Raw genomic sequence first — 15,197 nt, forward strand, 5'->3', positions numbered from 1 at the left:
GACAGGTTGTGTGTGTGAGTGTGCCCTGTTTTGCTGAGTAGTAACAAGGTAATAGGTAGGTGTGATTCAGCCCGATTCCAATCCCCTCACTAGCCTCCATCATAAGGAGTCAACAAGAGCCAAAGGAAGGGTGCAAATGATCTGATTTGAACCATGCCTCTTCTTTGGCTGGAGGAGGTGAAGGAAAGGAGACAAGGAGAGTTGGATGAGAGAGAGAGAGAAGATAATCATCTTCACATTGACAGGCTGGAGGAGGTGAAGGGAAGGAGACAAGGAGAGTTGGATGAGAGAGAGAGAGAGAAGATAATCATCTTCACATTGACAGGCTGGAGGAGGTGAAGGAAAGGAGACAAGGAGAGTTGGATGAGAGAGAGAGAGAGAGAAGATAATCATCTTCACATTGCATTGGCTTACAGCTCAGCACAGAGCTAACCAGAGAGTCAGCAGTCGCCTGCTCAATACACACACACACACACACACACACACACACTCACACAGGCAGAGCAGAGATCTGGGTTAGAGATAACAAACCGTTAACAATGAACACCAAACTTCAAAGACTTGTGAAGACAAAAACACTAGCTTTTAATTTCATTTTAATTTCATGAGGGATCTTATGCCCTTAAGTCGGTAGATAAAGCAAAGTCTGTAAAAAAGATGAGTAGTTTTACTAATCTCTCTACAATCTAAGAAAAAAAAATTCCATAAAGAACCGAAAAGGGTTCTATCGCTTGCTTCATACCCCTTAAAGTTCGAGAACCTTTTTGTAGGGTTCTTTCATCAGAACCCTAGGGATTCTTCTTCACTGAACCAAAGGTAGCCCCATTTATAAGTGCACCTGTATGGTGCAATTTATTAATTAAGGCTACTACTAATGAATAGTAATATTTCTAGCAAAGAATATATTAAAATTGGGACTGTCAAACGATTAAAATGTAATTGAGTTAATTACAGGATTTGCTACGATTAATCGCAAATTCTGAAATTAAGATTTTGTTCATATAAAAACATTACACTAATATTGACATATTGATTTTGTCTAAAGTAACGGTTAGCAAAATCAGATCAATTGAAAAAGCACACTTTCTTTAACCTCAATGTCAACTTGTTTTTACATGGCGTTGTTTTCTGTCACAATCGTTAGAATGATTGGACCAAGGCGCAGCGTGCGTAGAGTTCCACATGTTTATTTCAATGAAACTCCCAGAAAACAATAAAGAAACAAACGAAACGTGAAGAAATGGAGTGCTCACAGGCACTACACAAAAACAAGATCCCACAAACAGGTGGGAAAAGGCTGCCTAAATATGATCCCCAATCAGAGACAACGATAGACAGCTGCCTCTGATTGGGAACCATACCAGGCCAACATAGAAAACGAAAAACTAGAATGCCCACCCTAATCACACCCTGACCTAACAAAATAGAGAAATAAAAAGGCTCTCTAAGGTCAGGGCGTGACAGTTTTCAGTGTGTTTTCAGTGTCGCTGGCTGATTCTTTATGGAACAGTAGGCCTGCAGTATGGGTTGTTGCCTGGCCTGAGAAGAAAAACGGAGCAAAAACACGAGTTAATCTTCAGAAATAAACATGAGTTAATCGGCCAAAATTAACACAAAATGCCATGCAGATACAGTTGAAGTCGGAAGTTTACATACACCATAGCCAAATACATTTAAACACATTTTTTCACAATTCCTGACATTTAATCTCAGTAAAAATTCTCTGTCTTGGGTCAGTTAGGCTCACCACTTTATTTTAAGAATGTGAAATGTCAGAATAATAGTAGAGAGAATTATTTATTTCTTCGGCTTGCAAGCCTCCCCCTTTTTCCTCCAAAAATAACTAGGGTCATTATGGCCAAATAGTTATATTTTTGTCAATGTAAATTGTCCGGTGGCGATTTTTATGAATTGTTCAGCAGTCTAATGGCTTGGGGGTAGAAGCTGTTGAGGAGCCTTTTGGTCCTAGACTTGGCGCTCCGGTCCAGCTTGCCATGGTAGCAGACAAAACAGTCTATAACTTGGGTGACTGGAGTCTGACAATTTTATGGTTTTTCCTCTGACCCAGCCTATTATATAGGTCCTGGATGGCAGGAAGCTTGGCCCCAGTGATGTACTGGGCCGTTCGCACTACCCTCTGTAGCGCCTCACAGTCAGATGCCGAGCAGTTGCCACACCAGGCGGTGATGCAACCGGTCAGGATGCTCTCGATGGTGCAGCTGTCGAGAGCATCCTGACCGGTTGTCATGTTTGTTGCATTCCACAGCTCTGTCTTCAGAAACACAACAGTGACTTGGTTGTGCCATTTAGTCCATGTTTGAAGATGCAGCAATGTCTCTATTTCCTGTTAATAGATTTGAACACATTTCAGTTGCATGACCCTTGCTGGTTTAGAATTTTATATTTAACTAGGCAAGTCAGTTTGGACCATTGGTTTTCTTAGAGGATTATTTACACAATTAACCAACAGTTTAAAAAAGTTATTAGTTTAGACGAATACAACATGAATGGTATTAATGCTCTTTAAAACAATTAGTGTCAAGCAGTTGAATTGAATTAAAACATAAGTTAGTTAAATAAATAAAAACATAAAAACAACTCACTTTCATGTTACATCTGATGTAACATGAAAGACCAAATAAAATGTATTTTAGATCAGTGATTTAAATAAACAGGAATATCAAAGTATATTCATAAAAACATTGAAATAATAAATAAATAAATAAATCCACTTTAAAAATAAAATAATGTGCAGACCCCCTGCAGTACCTCTGTAGACCCCTAGGTGCCCGCGGACCCTTGATTTAGTCACCTTAATTTTGGCCATCCTACAAAGGTAAAAACTCCAATAGCTTTTGAACTGATTATGATAGAGACATGAAGTTTGGACCATTGGTTTTCTTAGAGGATTATTTACACAATTAACCAACAGTTAAAAAAAGTTATTAGTTTAGACGAATACAACATGAATGGTATTAATGCTCTTTAAAACAATTAGTGTCAAGCAGTTGAATTGAATTAAAACATAAGTTAGTTGAAATAAAATAATAATTTAAATACAGTAAGACATTGTTAGTTTGGCAAAAAAAACCTAGGCCAACATGTGGGTTAAATCTTTTGGCCAATGGAAAATATTTGAAAAAAAAGGCAGATGACCTATGTAGCAAATTAGGCTTTTGTAATTGGACATCCTATTAATTCATTGATTAATTCTACGAATATATATTCTCTATGGCATATGATATTGATATTCATTTCCGGGGGGGGCTCTGTGGCTTCATCATAGGCAACTTTAGCCGAAACTCCCACCACAAAAAAAAAATGTACGCCAGAATTGCAAAAGTGATGTGCACCGCAGTGTTCGTCTGGTCCATACTCGGGTCAAAAGGCTGTCCTGATGGTAGTCTAGTCTTCCTTTGAACTGACAGCAGTACTAGTAGTAATAGACCTCACAGCAGTAGGGGTGAGATGTGTTGAGACACTTGAACTCTTTTTCATATTGTCCGCTCAAGTCATGTAGTAACCAAGGCACGTATGGTGTCGTAGCCCAGTTTCGTCTCGTGGTCCTCGGTCGAGTGTTGTCCTGCGGCGAAGCGGTGGGAATCGCCGCGACGACGTTGGCTTCAATCGCCTTGTGCTTCACCTTCTTGCCTCCCGTGGCGGCGCAGAGAACGCTCAGGGGGTCCAGGTATATGAGAAGCAGCAATAGGCGCCGTATCCCCATGGTGTGGTTAACTTGTCAGTTTGAGAGTTGCCACATGTGGTATGGCAATTAGATCAGGATCAGCTCACGGAACAAATAGATCTCAACCGAAAGTGGTACTAGTCGCCTCCTCCACTCAAGGCGCGGAGGTGCTGTGGGTGTTTCTGTTCACTCGAAGGGGTGTGTATTTTATTCCGACACCTCACATCATCAGAGAGAGAGAAGAGAAAGGAGAGGTTTTGGTTGAAACGGGAGATGTTTCTGTCGTATCATTCATAAAACCAGGTTACCAGGCCTACACCTTCGCGCGCTCTCTTGGCATCCTCTGTCGAGTCCGTGCGCGGTGGTGAATAGCGATCCACCTCGCGGTCAGTTTGTGACAGAGATGGGAGAGGTGTGCCATTTCTTTACCAGGCGGTGACACTGACACAGCGGCCAGGATGGATCCAAACACCCGGAAAATGATGCTTCTGATCGGTCTCAACTGCCTCTGGCTCCAAGTGCTTTCAGAGGTAAGCTACTACGATCAGTAGCCAATTTAGTGGCCCCTATGTGCTATAATTGCGTTCCTTTTCAAGGTGAGACCTTTTTTCTCACACTTCCATATCCCGTACGTAGACTATGTTTACTCTTGCGGATATATTGGAAAAAGTCTATCTTGCAAAACATATTTGATCTAAATTAAATTAACCTTGAGAAATACGGTCAAATAAAACAACAGTGCCCCTTTTCTTTTTGAAGGTGCGCCTCATATTTTCTCCACCGACATAACGGTCATTAGGCTAGGTGCTATAGGCTACGTTTTATAATGGTTGGAATCACATACTTCATTATAATGGAACATTATGTACGTTTTGTTGCGTTTTTCATGATCATTTCATTCAACAATACTTCGTTTTAGCCTATAGGTACCACAAGGGGGTAGAGAGAGACTAATTGTGCTGGACGAAGCCGTTTGAATGTAGGTGCACGCATTCCTTAGATAGCCTTCATTATTAGTCAGGCATTAATAATATACATTATTGTTCTGCGTCAGTGTTTGCACACAAGAATCTGTTTTATGTCTTTGTCTAATTGAGCGGATAAAGCGAGGTGCGCGCGCACGCACGCACGCACACGCACACACACACACACACCACTCGGGCACGGTTCCCTCATGGCGGGGTGTCATAGGAACCAGCCCCTGCCTGTTTTCCCCTGGTGGTGCGTGGATGTACAGTTGCACCACGCGCTGTTTCCCGTTGTCGCAGCAATTCAATCACCCCCCCCCCCCCCCCCCCCCCTCCAGCAGAACATCAGCACCATCTGTATCTGCAATATGTATTATGTTGTATTGAGACACAATGTAGCCCTATTGCCTATATAGGCTTCGGAGTGAATCCTTTCTCAATAGGCCTACAACTGTTGGTCCATATTCGAAGTTATCCTTTCACGCAGATAATCCCGAGTTGGTGCTATATTACTGTCTCATGGATCCCTCAACAAGCATCTTTTAGTTAAGGAGATTGGAGGGGCGAGGTGAGGTGGGTTGTGGCTAGATGATTTACAGCTATGGATGGAAATTACTTTTCATAGTAGGTTAGTAGAGCATTTTAGCTCAACCTGATCATTTTCCTAACCTTGACCTAATTCTCCTAATCTGCTGCTTAAATTCTCCTAACCTGCTACAAATAGTAACTTCTGTCTGTTGAGGTGTGTGTAGGCCACGACTGGTTGTGGGAGGGTCAGGGGTCAGGGGGGATGCCAGGGGTCAGAGGTGAAGCCAGTGTGGTGTTAATGGTACAGAACTGGTTTGGTGAATCATGTGAACACGCTCATGTGAAGAGAAACCTTGCCTGAGACCTGAAGACTTGTGTTAGCTCCCAGAGCTATTGCTTAGGCTTTAGCTTAGTGGGCTCTGCTGACTGTCTTGTGGTGGATATCTGTGTGTGTCTGTACCTGTTCTGTAACCCTGTCTCTGTGTGTGGCTATGCAGACACCTGTAGTATACAGATTTGAGGCTATCGGTTCCAATACCAACACAATTTTACCATTTAGAATGCATGCCCAGTACACTGATTCATTCTAAGTGGTATGTTAGTGTGAAAATTGGAACAGATCGAGCCTCTCTCTGTCCAGATGTGTTGGTTTGGTCTCAGCTGTCCTTTTCATCAGAAACCCCTGTTCACTGTGTAATATGATTAGCCAGTGCAATAGCATAGGGAGGTGACGCTCGTGTGTGTGCGTGCGTGCGTGTGTGTGTGCCTGTGTGTGTGTGTGTGTGTGCCTGTGTGTGTGTGCCTGTGTGTGTGTGTGTGCATGTGCTTGCATTCTAACTCCCTTGAGTGGAAATGAACTGTCGAAGTCAAGGTGAAGAGGATGAAATGTTTATAGATGTTATCTGAGCCGTCTTTTATCCACTTTCCTCTCCTCTTCTTGTCTCTCCTCTCTGACCTGGTTTCTGTGACTATGAGAGACTGTACCACACAGCATTCTGTCAGATACTATCTGAAACTGTCTAATACTGGCTTCTTGACGCAGGTCTCTGTATTCTGCATGCCTGTGTGTCTGAAATGTTTGTACGTGTGACAGGAAGGAATTTAACCTGCATCGTCTGCACATCACAAGACAAGCCCACTGAGCTAAAGCCTCTTAGACAAGGTCATTCATCATGCGAGCGGGTTTCAACAAACCACTTTGGTTACTTTTGTCTTTTATTGGTGGTAAACCCAATTTTCCCTCTGAGGGTCAATATAGTATTTATTTGTTCTGTAACAGATATGATGTGAAATGTTGACAGTAGGTTGTGTTATCTGACGTTGTGTGAATCTGAAACTATGTCTGTGTTCCTCTCCTCTCAGGTGATAGCTGATGACAGTTATTTAAACGAGGTGCAAAACGCAGGTAGGCTAACAATCCCTTCTTTTCTCTTCTTCCTATTCTCCCCTCTCCCCTCTCCTATTCCCCTCCCCTCTCCTATTCCCCTCCCCTCTCCTATTCCCCTCCCCTCTCCTATTCCCCTCCCCTCTCCTATTCCCCTCCCCCTCTCCTATTCCCCTCCCCCTCTCCTATTCCCCTCCCCTCTCCTATTCCCCTCCCCTCTCCTATTCCCCTCCCCCTCTCCTATTCCCCTCCCCTCTCCTATTCCCCTCCCCCTCTCATATTCCCCTCCCCCTCTCCTATTCCCCTCCCCTCTCCTATTCCCCTCCCCCTCTCCTATTCCCCTCCCCTCTCCTATTCCCCTCCCCCTCTCATATTCCCCTCCCCCCTTCCCTCTCCTATTCCCCTCCCCTCTCCTATTCCCCCCTCTCCTATTCCCCTCCCTTCCCTCTCCTATTCCCCTCCCCCTCATATTCCCCTCCCCCTCATATTCCCCTCCCCCTCCCATCTCCTATTCCCCTCCCCCTCCTATTCCCCCCCTCTCCTATTCCCCCTCTCTCTCCTTTTCCCCCTCTCTTCCCTCTCCTATTCCCCCCCCCTCCTATTCCCCTCCCCCTCCTATTCCCCTCCCCCCATCTCCTATTCCCCGTTCTCTCTCCTATTCCTCTTTCCCTCTCCTATTCCCCTCCCCCTTTCCCTCTCCTATTCCCTTTCCTATTTCCTCCCCTTTCTTCTCTCCTATTTCCTCCCCCTTTCCCCTCTCCTATTTCCTCCCCCTTTCCCCTCTCCTATTCCCTTTCCTATTTCCTCCCCCTTTCCCCTCTCCTATTCCCCCCCTTCCCTCTCTCCTATTTCCTCCCCCTTTCCCCTCTCCTATTCCGTCCCCCTTTCCTCTCTCCTATTTCCTCCCCCTTTCCCCTCTCCTATTCCCTCCCCCTTTCCCTCTCCCCATTTCTTTGTGTTCCATAAAATGTCACACCCCTTCTACCCCTACTCATATAGTCTCCATTCCTACTCACTCATGTCCTTCTAGACTCTTTTCCCCCTCCTCCCGTTTACTCCATCCATCTCTATTTCCTCTTTCTCTCTGTGGCTGGTGGTTGTGATGGGGGTGGGGTTCTCTCTCTCACTGCAAAGACCAGCTGATTCATCATTTCTGGTCTCACTCCAAGTGTCAAAATCCACAAAGCACACATACTGTATGCACACACACAAGCAGCCAAATCCCTACAGTGCTAATGATTCATTGAGACCTTTTGATGTCACCGCATCAAGGAAAATAAACCCCTCCCACTGTCCTCTGGCCAATCAGACAGAAGAGTCTTTAAAAAAAGGCTATTTAAAAAAACAACTAACAATTGTTTATTTACAACACACAACAAATCACACTCAACCAACCTCAAAACACACCGCATGTAAACACACAACATTTTTCTCCCTCATCCTGGTCTAAATCATTTTGTTAAATCATAAAGGCACATTTCTCTCTCTCGCTCTCTCTATATATATATAAAAAGACAGCAGAGTCTCTAACTGGGCAGGGGATGGTTCTGATTGGGTGAAATGTGCGTTAGGATTTGTCTGGGATATGATGATGCAAAAGGCCCTCCTTGGTTTAATTAGCGTACAGCACATCAGTATGCTTTACTATTGTGTGTGTAGCTGATGGTGTAGACATGAGTGTCTCGCGTGTGTGTGTGCACCGCATGCATGTGTGTTAGAGCACAGACACACACCAACCCCCCATATGGTCTCAACTCTCTGTGTGTTAGAGCACAGACACACACCAACCCCCCATGTGGTCTCAACTCTCTGTGTGTGTTTGTGAACCGTGTCAAATGCTCATTGAGAATGTGAAATGGATTATGGGAGCTGAGAGAATGGTGATGGTTCCCATAGCGATGGAGGAGAGTGTGGTTGTCGTAGCAACGCAGTATTGTCGTCCTAGCGATCGGTGTTGGTATGTGTCTGTGCATGCGGTGATTGGAGCTTTGAGTTTACAAACTGATTCATGATGCAATGGTCAATTATTATTCCAATTAAATTCAAATAGGCATTATGGAATCTTGACAAAATAGAAACATTTATTAGGCCTACAGAATATAATACAATTCTCTTATCAATGCTACAGGGAGAGATGGAGATGGAGGGATACAGGAAAGAAGAGGAGTCAGTTACAAGCAGAGGGACTGGAGGATAAGAGATGGTGTGTATAGCAGGCTAGAGAGTAGAAGTTTCTAGTCATTTAGCAGACGCTCTTATCCAGAGCAACTAAGGTTAATAAGTGCCTTGCTCAAGGGCACGTCGATTCACACGTTTTTCACCTAGTCCAATGGGGCTATCATAGTACCGTCATAATTATCACAGGGATTGAAGTACGGGTAAAGTTTCTCAGTGAAGGTGTAGCCAGTAAAATAGTAGATATAAGACCTGGCCTCCACATTTATAGTTATATAGTAATATTTCAACCCAGTACATCCCCATTTATCTATAGACTATATACAGTTGAAGTCGGAAGTTTACATACACTTAGGTTGGAGTCATTAAAACTCGTTTTTCAACTACTCCACAAATTTCTTGTTAACAAACTATAGTTTTGGCAAGTTGGTTAGGACATCTACTTTGTGCATGACACAAGTAATGTTTCCAACAATTGTTTACAGAGAGATTATTTCACTTATAATTCACTGTATCACAATTCCAGTGGGTCAGAAGTTTACATACACTAAGTTGACTGTGCCTTTAAACAGCTCGGAAAATTCCAGAAAATTATGTCATTGCTTTAGAAGCTTCTGATAGGCTAACTGACATTATTTGAGTCAATTGGAGGTGTACCTGTGGATGTATTTCAAGGCCTACCTTCAAACTTTGTGCCTCTTTGCTTGGCATCATGGGGAAATCAAAAGAAATCAGCCAAGACCTCAGAAAAAAAATTGTAGACCTCCACAAGTCTGCTTCATCCTTGGGAGAAATTTCCAAACGCCTGAAGGTACCACGTTCATCTGTACAAACAATAGTACGCAAGTATAAACACCATGGGACCATGCAGCCGTCATACCGCTCAGGAAGGAGACGCATTCTGTCTCCTAGAGATGAACGTACTTTTGTGCGAAAAGTGCAAATCAATCCCAGAACAACAGTAAAGGACCTTGTGAAGATGCTGGAGGAAACAGGTACAAAAGTATCTACATCCACAGTAAAACGAGTCCTATATCGACATAACCTGAAAGGCTGCTCAGCAAGGAAGAAGCCACTGCTCCAAAACCGCCATAAAAAAGCCAGACTACGGTTTGCTACTACACATGGGGACAAAGATCGTACTTTTTGGAGAAATGTCCTCTGGTCTGATGAAACAAAAATAAAACTGTTTGGCCATAATGACCATAGTTATGTTTGGAGGAAAAAGGGGGAGGCTTGCAAGCCGAAGAACACCATACCAACCGTGAAGCACGGGGGTGGCAGCATCATATTGTGGGGGTGCTTTGCTGCAGAAGGGACTGGTGCACTAAACAAAATAGATGGCATCATGAAGATGGACAATTATGTGGATATATTGAAGCAATATCTCAAGACATCAGTTAGAAAGTTAAAGCTTGGTCGCAAATGGGTCTTCCAAATGGACAATGACCCCAAGCATACTTCCAAAGTTGTGACAAAATGGCTTAAGGACAACAAAGTCAAGGTATTGGAGTGGCCATCACAAAGCCCTGACCTCAATCCTATAGAAAATTTGTGGGCAGAACTGAAAAAGTGTGTGCGAGCAAGGAGGCCTACAAACCAGACTCAGTTACACCAGCTCTGTCAGGAGGAATGGGCCAAAATTCACCCAACTTATTGTGGGAAGCTTGTGGAAGGCTACCCGAAACGTTTGACCCAAGTTAAACAATTTAAAGGCAATGCTACCAAATACTAATTGAGTGTATGTAAACTTCTGACTCACTGGGAATGTGATGAAAGAAATAAAAGCTGAAATAAATAATTCTCTCTGCTATTATTCTGACATTTCACATTCTTAAAAAAAAGTGGTGATCCTAACTGACTTAAGACAGAGAATTTTTACTAGGATTAAATGTCAGGAATTGTGGAAAAACTGAGTTTAAATGTATTTGTCTAAGGTGTATGTAAACTTCCAACTTCAACTGTACATAACACCATATTACTTCGGATGTTATTTCTTCTCATCATTGCGCCATAGGATTACATGTTCATACTAATTACAGATAAAATCATGTGCCAAAGTACAACATTTCATTCAGTCTGTGTGATTGACAGGACAGATGACGAATGGGGCTAAGTTTGGACCGAGTTCATTATCACAGGTGTTGAAGTATGGATAGAGTTTCTCAGTGAAGGCGCAGCCAATGAAAGAGTAGATATGAGCCCTGGCCTCCACATTGTAGAAGGAGACACGACCCCCCTCATAATCCACAAACACCCCCACTTTCTGGGGCTTCTCTCTCAGGGAGAGAGGGACAGGGGGAGAGGTGTAGGCCTCATAGATATCCTCACCCCTCATATACACAGTCCAGAGGCCATCGACAGGGCTCATATTTATGTAATTCTTCCTGTTGATGGACTCCCTGGCCACTCCTAAAAGCCACTCAGCTTTTCCATTCACCTGCACCTCATAGTAGAATCTCCCCGAGGAGAAACTCTCTTTTCCCAGGACAGAGAGGTGATTCAAAAACCTCTCTGGGTTATAGAATTTCTTTGCGTTGTCAGGGAGTTTCTGCCGTGTGCCTCCATATCTCACTTGTTTCCGGTCCCTAGACAAGATGAGGAATGGATGTGCTGTATCAGGGTCCAGGGTCACATCCGCTGACCACTGCTGAATTGTCTTCAGCTCAACATCACACAACCTCTTCACCTCTCTCTCTAGTTCTTCCTGAAGTGTCTGCTCCAGCTCAGACACAGCTCTCCTCAGTCCCCCCAAACACATATCACTGTGAACACTGACCTCAGACCAGTCCTTTGTGTGTTTCGGGGTACACAGGGATGGGAAGGTCTGGAGGAGGAGGAGGTGGTCCTCAGTGTGTGAGTACTGCTCCAGCTCAGTGCTTTTCCTCTGTAGCTCAGTCATTTCCTGCTCCAGCTCTTTAATGAGCCCATCAGCACGATTCTCTGCTGCTTTCTGCTTCTCCTCAACCACTTCCATGAAATCAGCCTGGCTTCTCTGAATGGAATACACCAGAGCAGTGAAGACCTGCAGGCCGTCCGCTATTTCTCTCTCTGCGTCTCTCTTGTTGAGCTCTACTGAATGTTTGACCTCCTGAACCTTCTGCATTCGCTCCTGGGTCATCTGCCGTATCTGTCGCTTCGTCTTCCCCAGCTGAACCTTCCTCTCTCCACACTCTTCTTCTAGAGGGACGGTGTGGTGATTCTTGTGGTCTGTCTCAATGCAGAACTGACACACACACGTCTGGTCGGTCCTACAGAACAGCTCCAGCAGTCTGTCATGCTTCTTACACATCCTGTCTTCCAGGTTCTCCACGGGGTCTATTAGCTTGTGCCTTTTCAGGCCGGTGACTCTCTGATGAGGCTGCAGGTGAGTCTCACAGAAAGAGGTCAGACACTCCAGGCAGGACTTCAGGGCCTTGAGCCTTGTCCCAGTGCAGACGTCACAGGACACTTCTCCAGCCTCGGCAGGGGACTCGTCTGTGTCTCTGATTCTGATCATCTTAAAATGCTCTACAATATCTCTGAATGCTGTGTTGGTTTTTAGCTCGGGTCTTTGGTGGAATATTTGTTTACACAGTGGACACTGGCACAGGTCAGTTATATCCCAGTATCCACTGATACAGGCCTCGCAGAAGTTGTGTCCACATGGAGTGGAGACAGGCTCAGTGAACACATCCAGACAGATAGAGCACTGGAACTGCTCTTCAGACAGGAGACGGCTAGAGGACGCCATTTCAGGAACACAATAACAGAGCAAACACAAGTCCTAGACTGAGTCAGCATTTAGACCGTAAACTGGTGGGGGTTTTTCTCACTCTCACAGTGACCTCGGTATCCTGAATGGTAGCTGCGGTTCAGCTGTCAAGGTTTTTCCATCTCCCTCTGTCTCTATTTCTCTTACACACCTACAAATCTTGTATTTTCCTTTAATTTCTCTACAAAGGTAGACTCTTAAGCTGCAATGTTAACTTTCTGAGGAACAGGATAATGGTTGTTTCTGTGCGCAGTTTCCTCATCTATATTTAACTTTCACTTCAGCAAAGCGTCATCACTCAACTCTTTCCTTATTTGCTCTTTGCATATCTTTGCTCTTAAAGGGACAGCGTTGATATTGCATATGCCTGTCTGAAGTCTCTGCTGAGGGTTTTCCTCACATACTCTTTTCATGTTCTAGCATTCTGGGGGCCCTAAGTGACATTTTGTTGGGGGCGGGGCAAACTCGTGGCAAATTTTACAGTGGAAAGAAACATTTCCAGTTTAAGTTGATTTCCTGCAATTCTACACATTTTCCCATGGGCGTAGAGAAAACTGCAATTGTATAACACATTTCATAAAATTCGAGTCATTTAGCTCTTTAGTCCGGACATCTTTAGTCTGGGGCTCTTTAGTCCAGAGCTCTTTAGTCCAGAGCTCTTTAGTCCAGAGCTCTTTAGTCTGGAGCTCTTTAGTCCAGAGCTCTTTAGTCCAGAGCTCTTTAGTCCAGAGCTCTTTAGTCCGGGGCTCTTTAGTCCGGGGCTCTTTAGTCCAGAGCTCTTTAGTCCAGAGCTCTTTAGTCCAGAGCTCTTTAGTCCAGAGCTCTTTAGTCCGGGGCTCTTTAGTCCAGAGCTCTTTAGTCCGGGGCTCTTTAGTCCAGAGCTCTTTAGTCCAGAGCTCTTTAGTCCGGAGCTCTTTAGTCCGGGGCTCTTTAGTCCAGAGCTCTTTAGTCCGGGGCTCTTTAGTCCGGGGCTCTTTAGTCCGGAGCTCTTTAGTCCGGAGCTCTTTAGTCCGGAGCTCTTTAGTCCGGAGCTCTTTAGTCCGGAGCTCTTTAGTCCGGAGCTCTTTAGTCCGGGGCTCTTTAGTCCAGAGCTCTTTAGTCCAGAGCTCTTTAGTCCGGGGCTAGGCTGCTTTTCCTTTGACTCCCCTCGCTCTTTCTCTCTTCCTCTCTCTTCCTCTTTCACTCTTCCTCTTTCTTCCTCTTTCTGTCGCTTCCTCTCCCTCTTTTGCTCTCTTCATCTTCCTCTATCTTCCTCTTCCAGATTGGAATGAGGTATGAGGGGTACAGCCTCCGGGAAAGACTGTCAGTGTGTTTGGCATGGTTAGATGATGTTCAAGGAAAGCCAAGCTGTGTTTTTGTGAGAGATAACTATTGCAGCTCCTCTCTCTGTCCTGGCCATTAATCACAGGGTGTGTGTGTGTCAGCCTGCATGTGTGTGTGTCTGGCAGAGTGTGTGCTGCATGAACTCTGTAGTCAGATTCAGCTCAGTGACAATAGAGTCTGATCCTGCTACTCTATGGAACGTCTGCTACATCTCTCTCTCTCTCTCCCTGCCTCTCTCTGCCTCTCTCCCTGCCCCTCTTTCTCTCTCGCTCTCTACCCCCCTCTTTCTCTCTCTCTCAATTCAATCCAAGGGCGTTATTTACATGGGAAACACATCGTAACATTGCCAAAGCAAGTGAAATAGATAATAAACAAAAGTGAAATAAACAGTAAAAATGAAAAGTAAACATTACACTCACAGAAGTCTCAAAACAGTAAAGACATTTCAAATGTCATATTATGTCTATATATACAGTGTTGTAACGATGTACAAATGGTTAAAGTACAAAAGGGAAAATAAATAAACAAATATAGGTTGTATTTACAATGGTGTTTGTTCTTCATTGGTTGCCCTTTTCCTGTGGCAACAGGTCACAAATTTTGCTGCTGTGATGCACACTGTGGTATTTCACCCAGTAGATATGGGAGTTTATCAAAATTGGGTTTGTTTTCGAATTCTTTGTGGATCTGTGTATTCTGAGGGAAATATGTGTCTCTAATATTGTCATACATTTGGCAGGAGGTTAGGAGGTGAAGCTCAGTTTCCACCTCATTTTGTGGGCAGTGAGCACATAGCCTGTCTTCTCTTGAGAGCCAGGTCTGCCTACGGCGGCCTTTCTCAATAGCAAGCCTATGCTCACTGAGTCTATACATAGTCAAAGCTTTCCTTAAGTTTGGGTCAGTCACAGTGGTCAGGTATTCTGACACAGTGCACTCTCTGTTTAGGGTCAGTCATAGTGGTCAGGTATTCTGCCACTGGGTACTCTCTGTTTAGGGTCAGTCACAGTGGTCAGGTATTCTGCCACTGTGTACTCTCTGTTTAGGGTCAGTCACAGTGGTCAGGTATTCTGCCACTGTGTACTCTCTGTTTAGGGCCAAATAGCATTCTAGTTCTGTTTTTTTGTTAATTCTTTCCAATGTGTCAAGTAATTATCTTTTTTTTCTCATGATTTGGTTGGGTCTAAATGTGTTGCTGTCCTGGGGCTCTGTGGGGTCTGTTTGTGTTTGTGATCAGAGCCCCAGGACCAGCTTGCTTAGGGGACTCTTCTCCAGGTTCATCTCTCTGTAGGTGATGGCTTTGTTATGGAAGGTTTGGGAGTCACTTCCTTTATTTAGGTGGTTGTAGAATTGAACACTTATTTTCTGGATTTTTTTAGCGGG

At 44.3% G+C, this 15,197-nt stretch overlaps 1 protein-coding gene and 1 pseudogene across 1 annotated transcript; both read right to left on the reverse strand.

The window, feature by feature from the left end:
* Window positions 1–3,168: 3,168 nt before the first annotated feature.
* Window positions 3,169–3,724, reverse strand: LOC120045342 (annotated as a pseudogene).
* Window positions 3,725–10,614: 6,890 nt separating this feature from the next.
* Window positions 10,615–12,771, reverse strand: LOC120045432 (E3 ubiquitin-protein ligase TRIM21-like). Its single transcript, XM_038990313.1, has one exon. The coding sequence runs from the start codon at window positions 12,471–12,473 to the stop codon at window positions 10,815–10,817; it is 1,659 nt and encodes a 552-aa protein (XP_038846241.1). The 5' UTR covers window positions 12,474–12,771; the 3' UTR covers window positions 10,615–10,814.
* Between the last annotated feature and the right edge of the window lie 2,426 nt (window positions 12,772–15,197).

Source organism: Salvelinus namaycush, chromosome 4 (genome assembly GCF_016432855.1).
Source record: "Salvelinus namaycush isolate Seneca chromosome 4, SaNama_1.0, whole genome shotgun sequence".
Taxonomy (NCBI): Eukaryota; Metazoa; Chordata; class Actinopteri; order Salmoniformes; family Salmonidae; genus Salvelinus; species Salvelinus namaycush.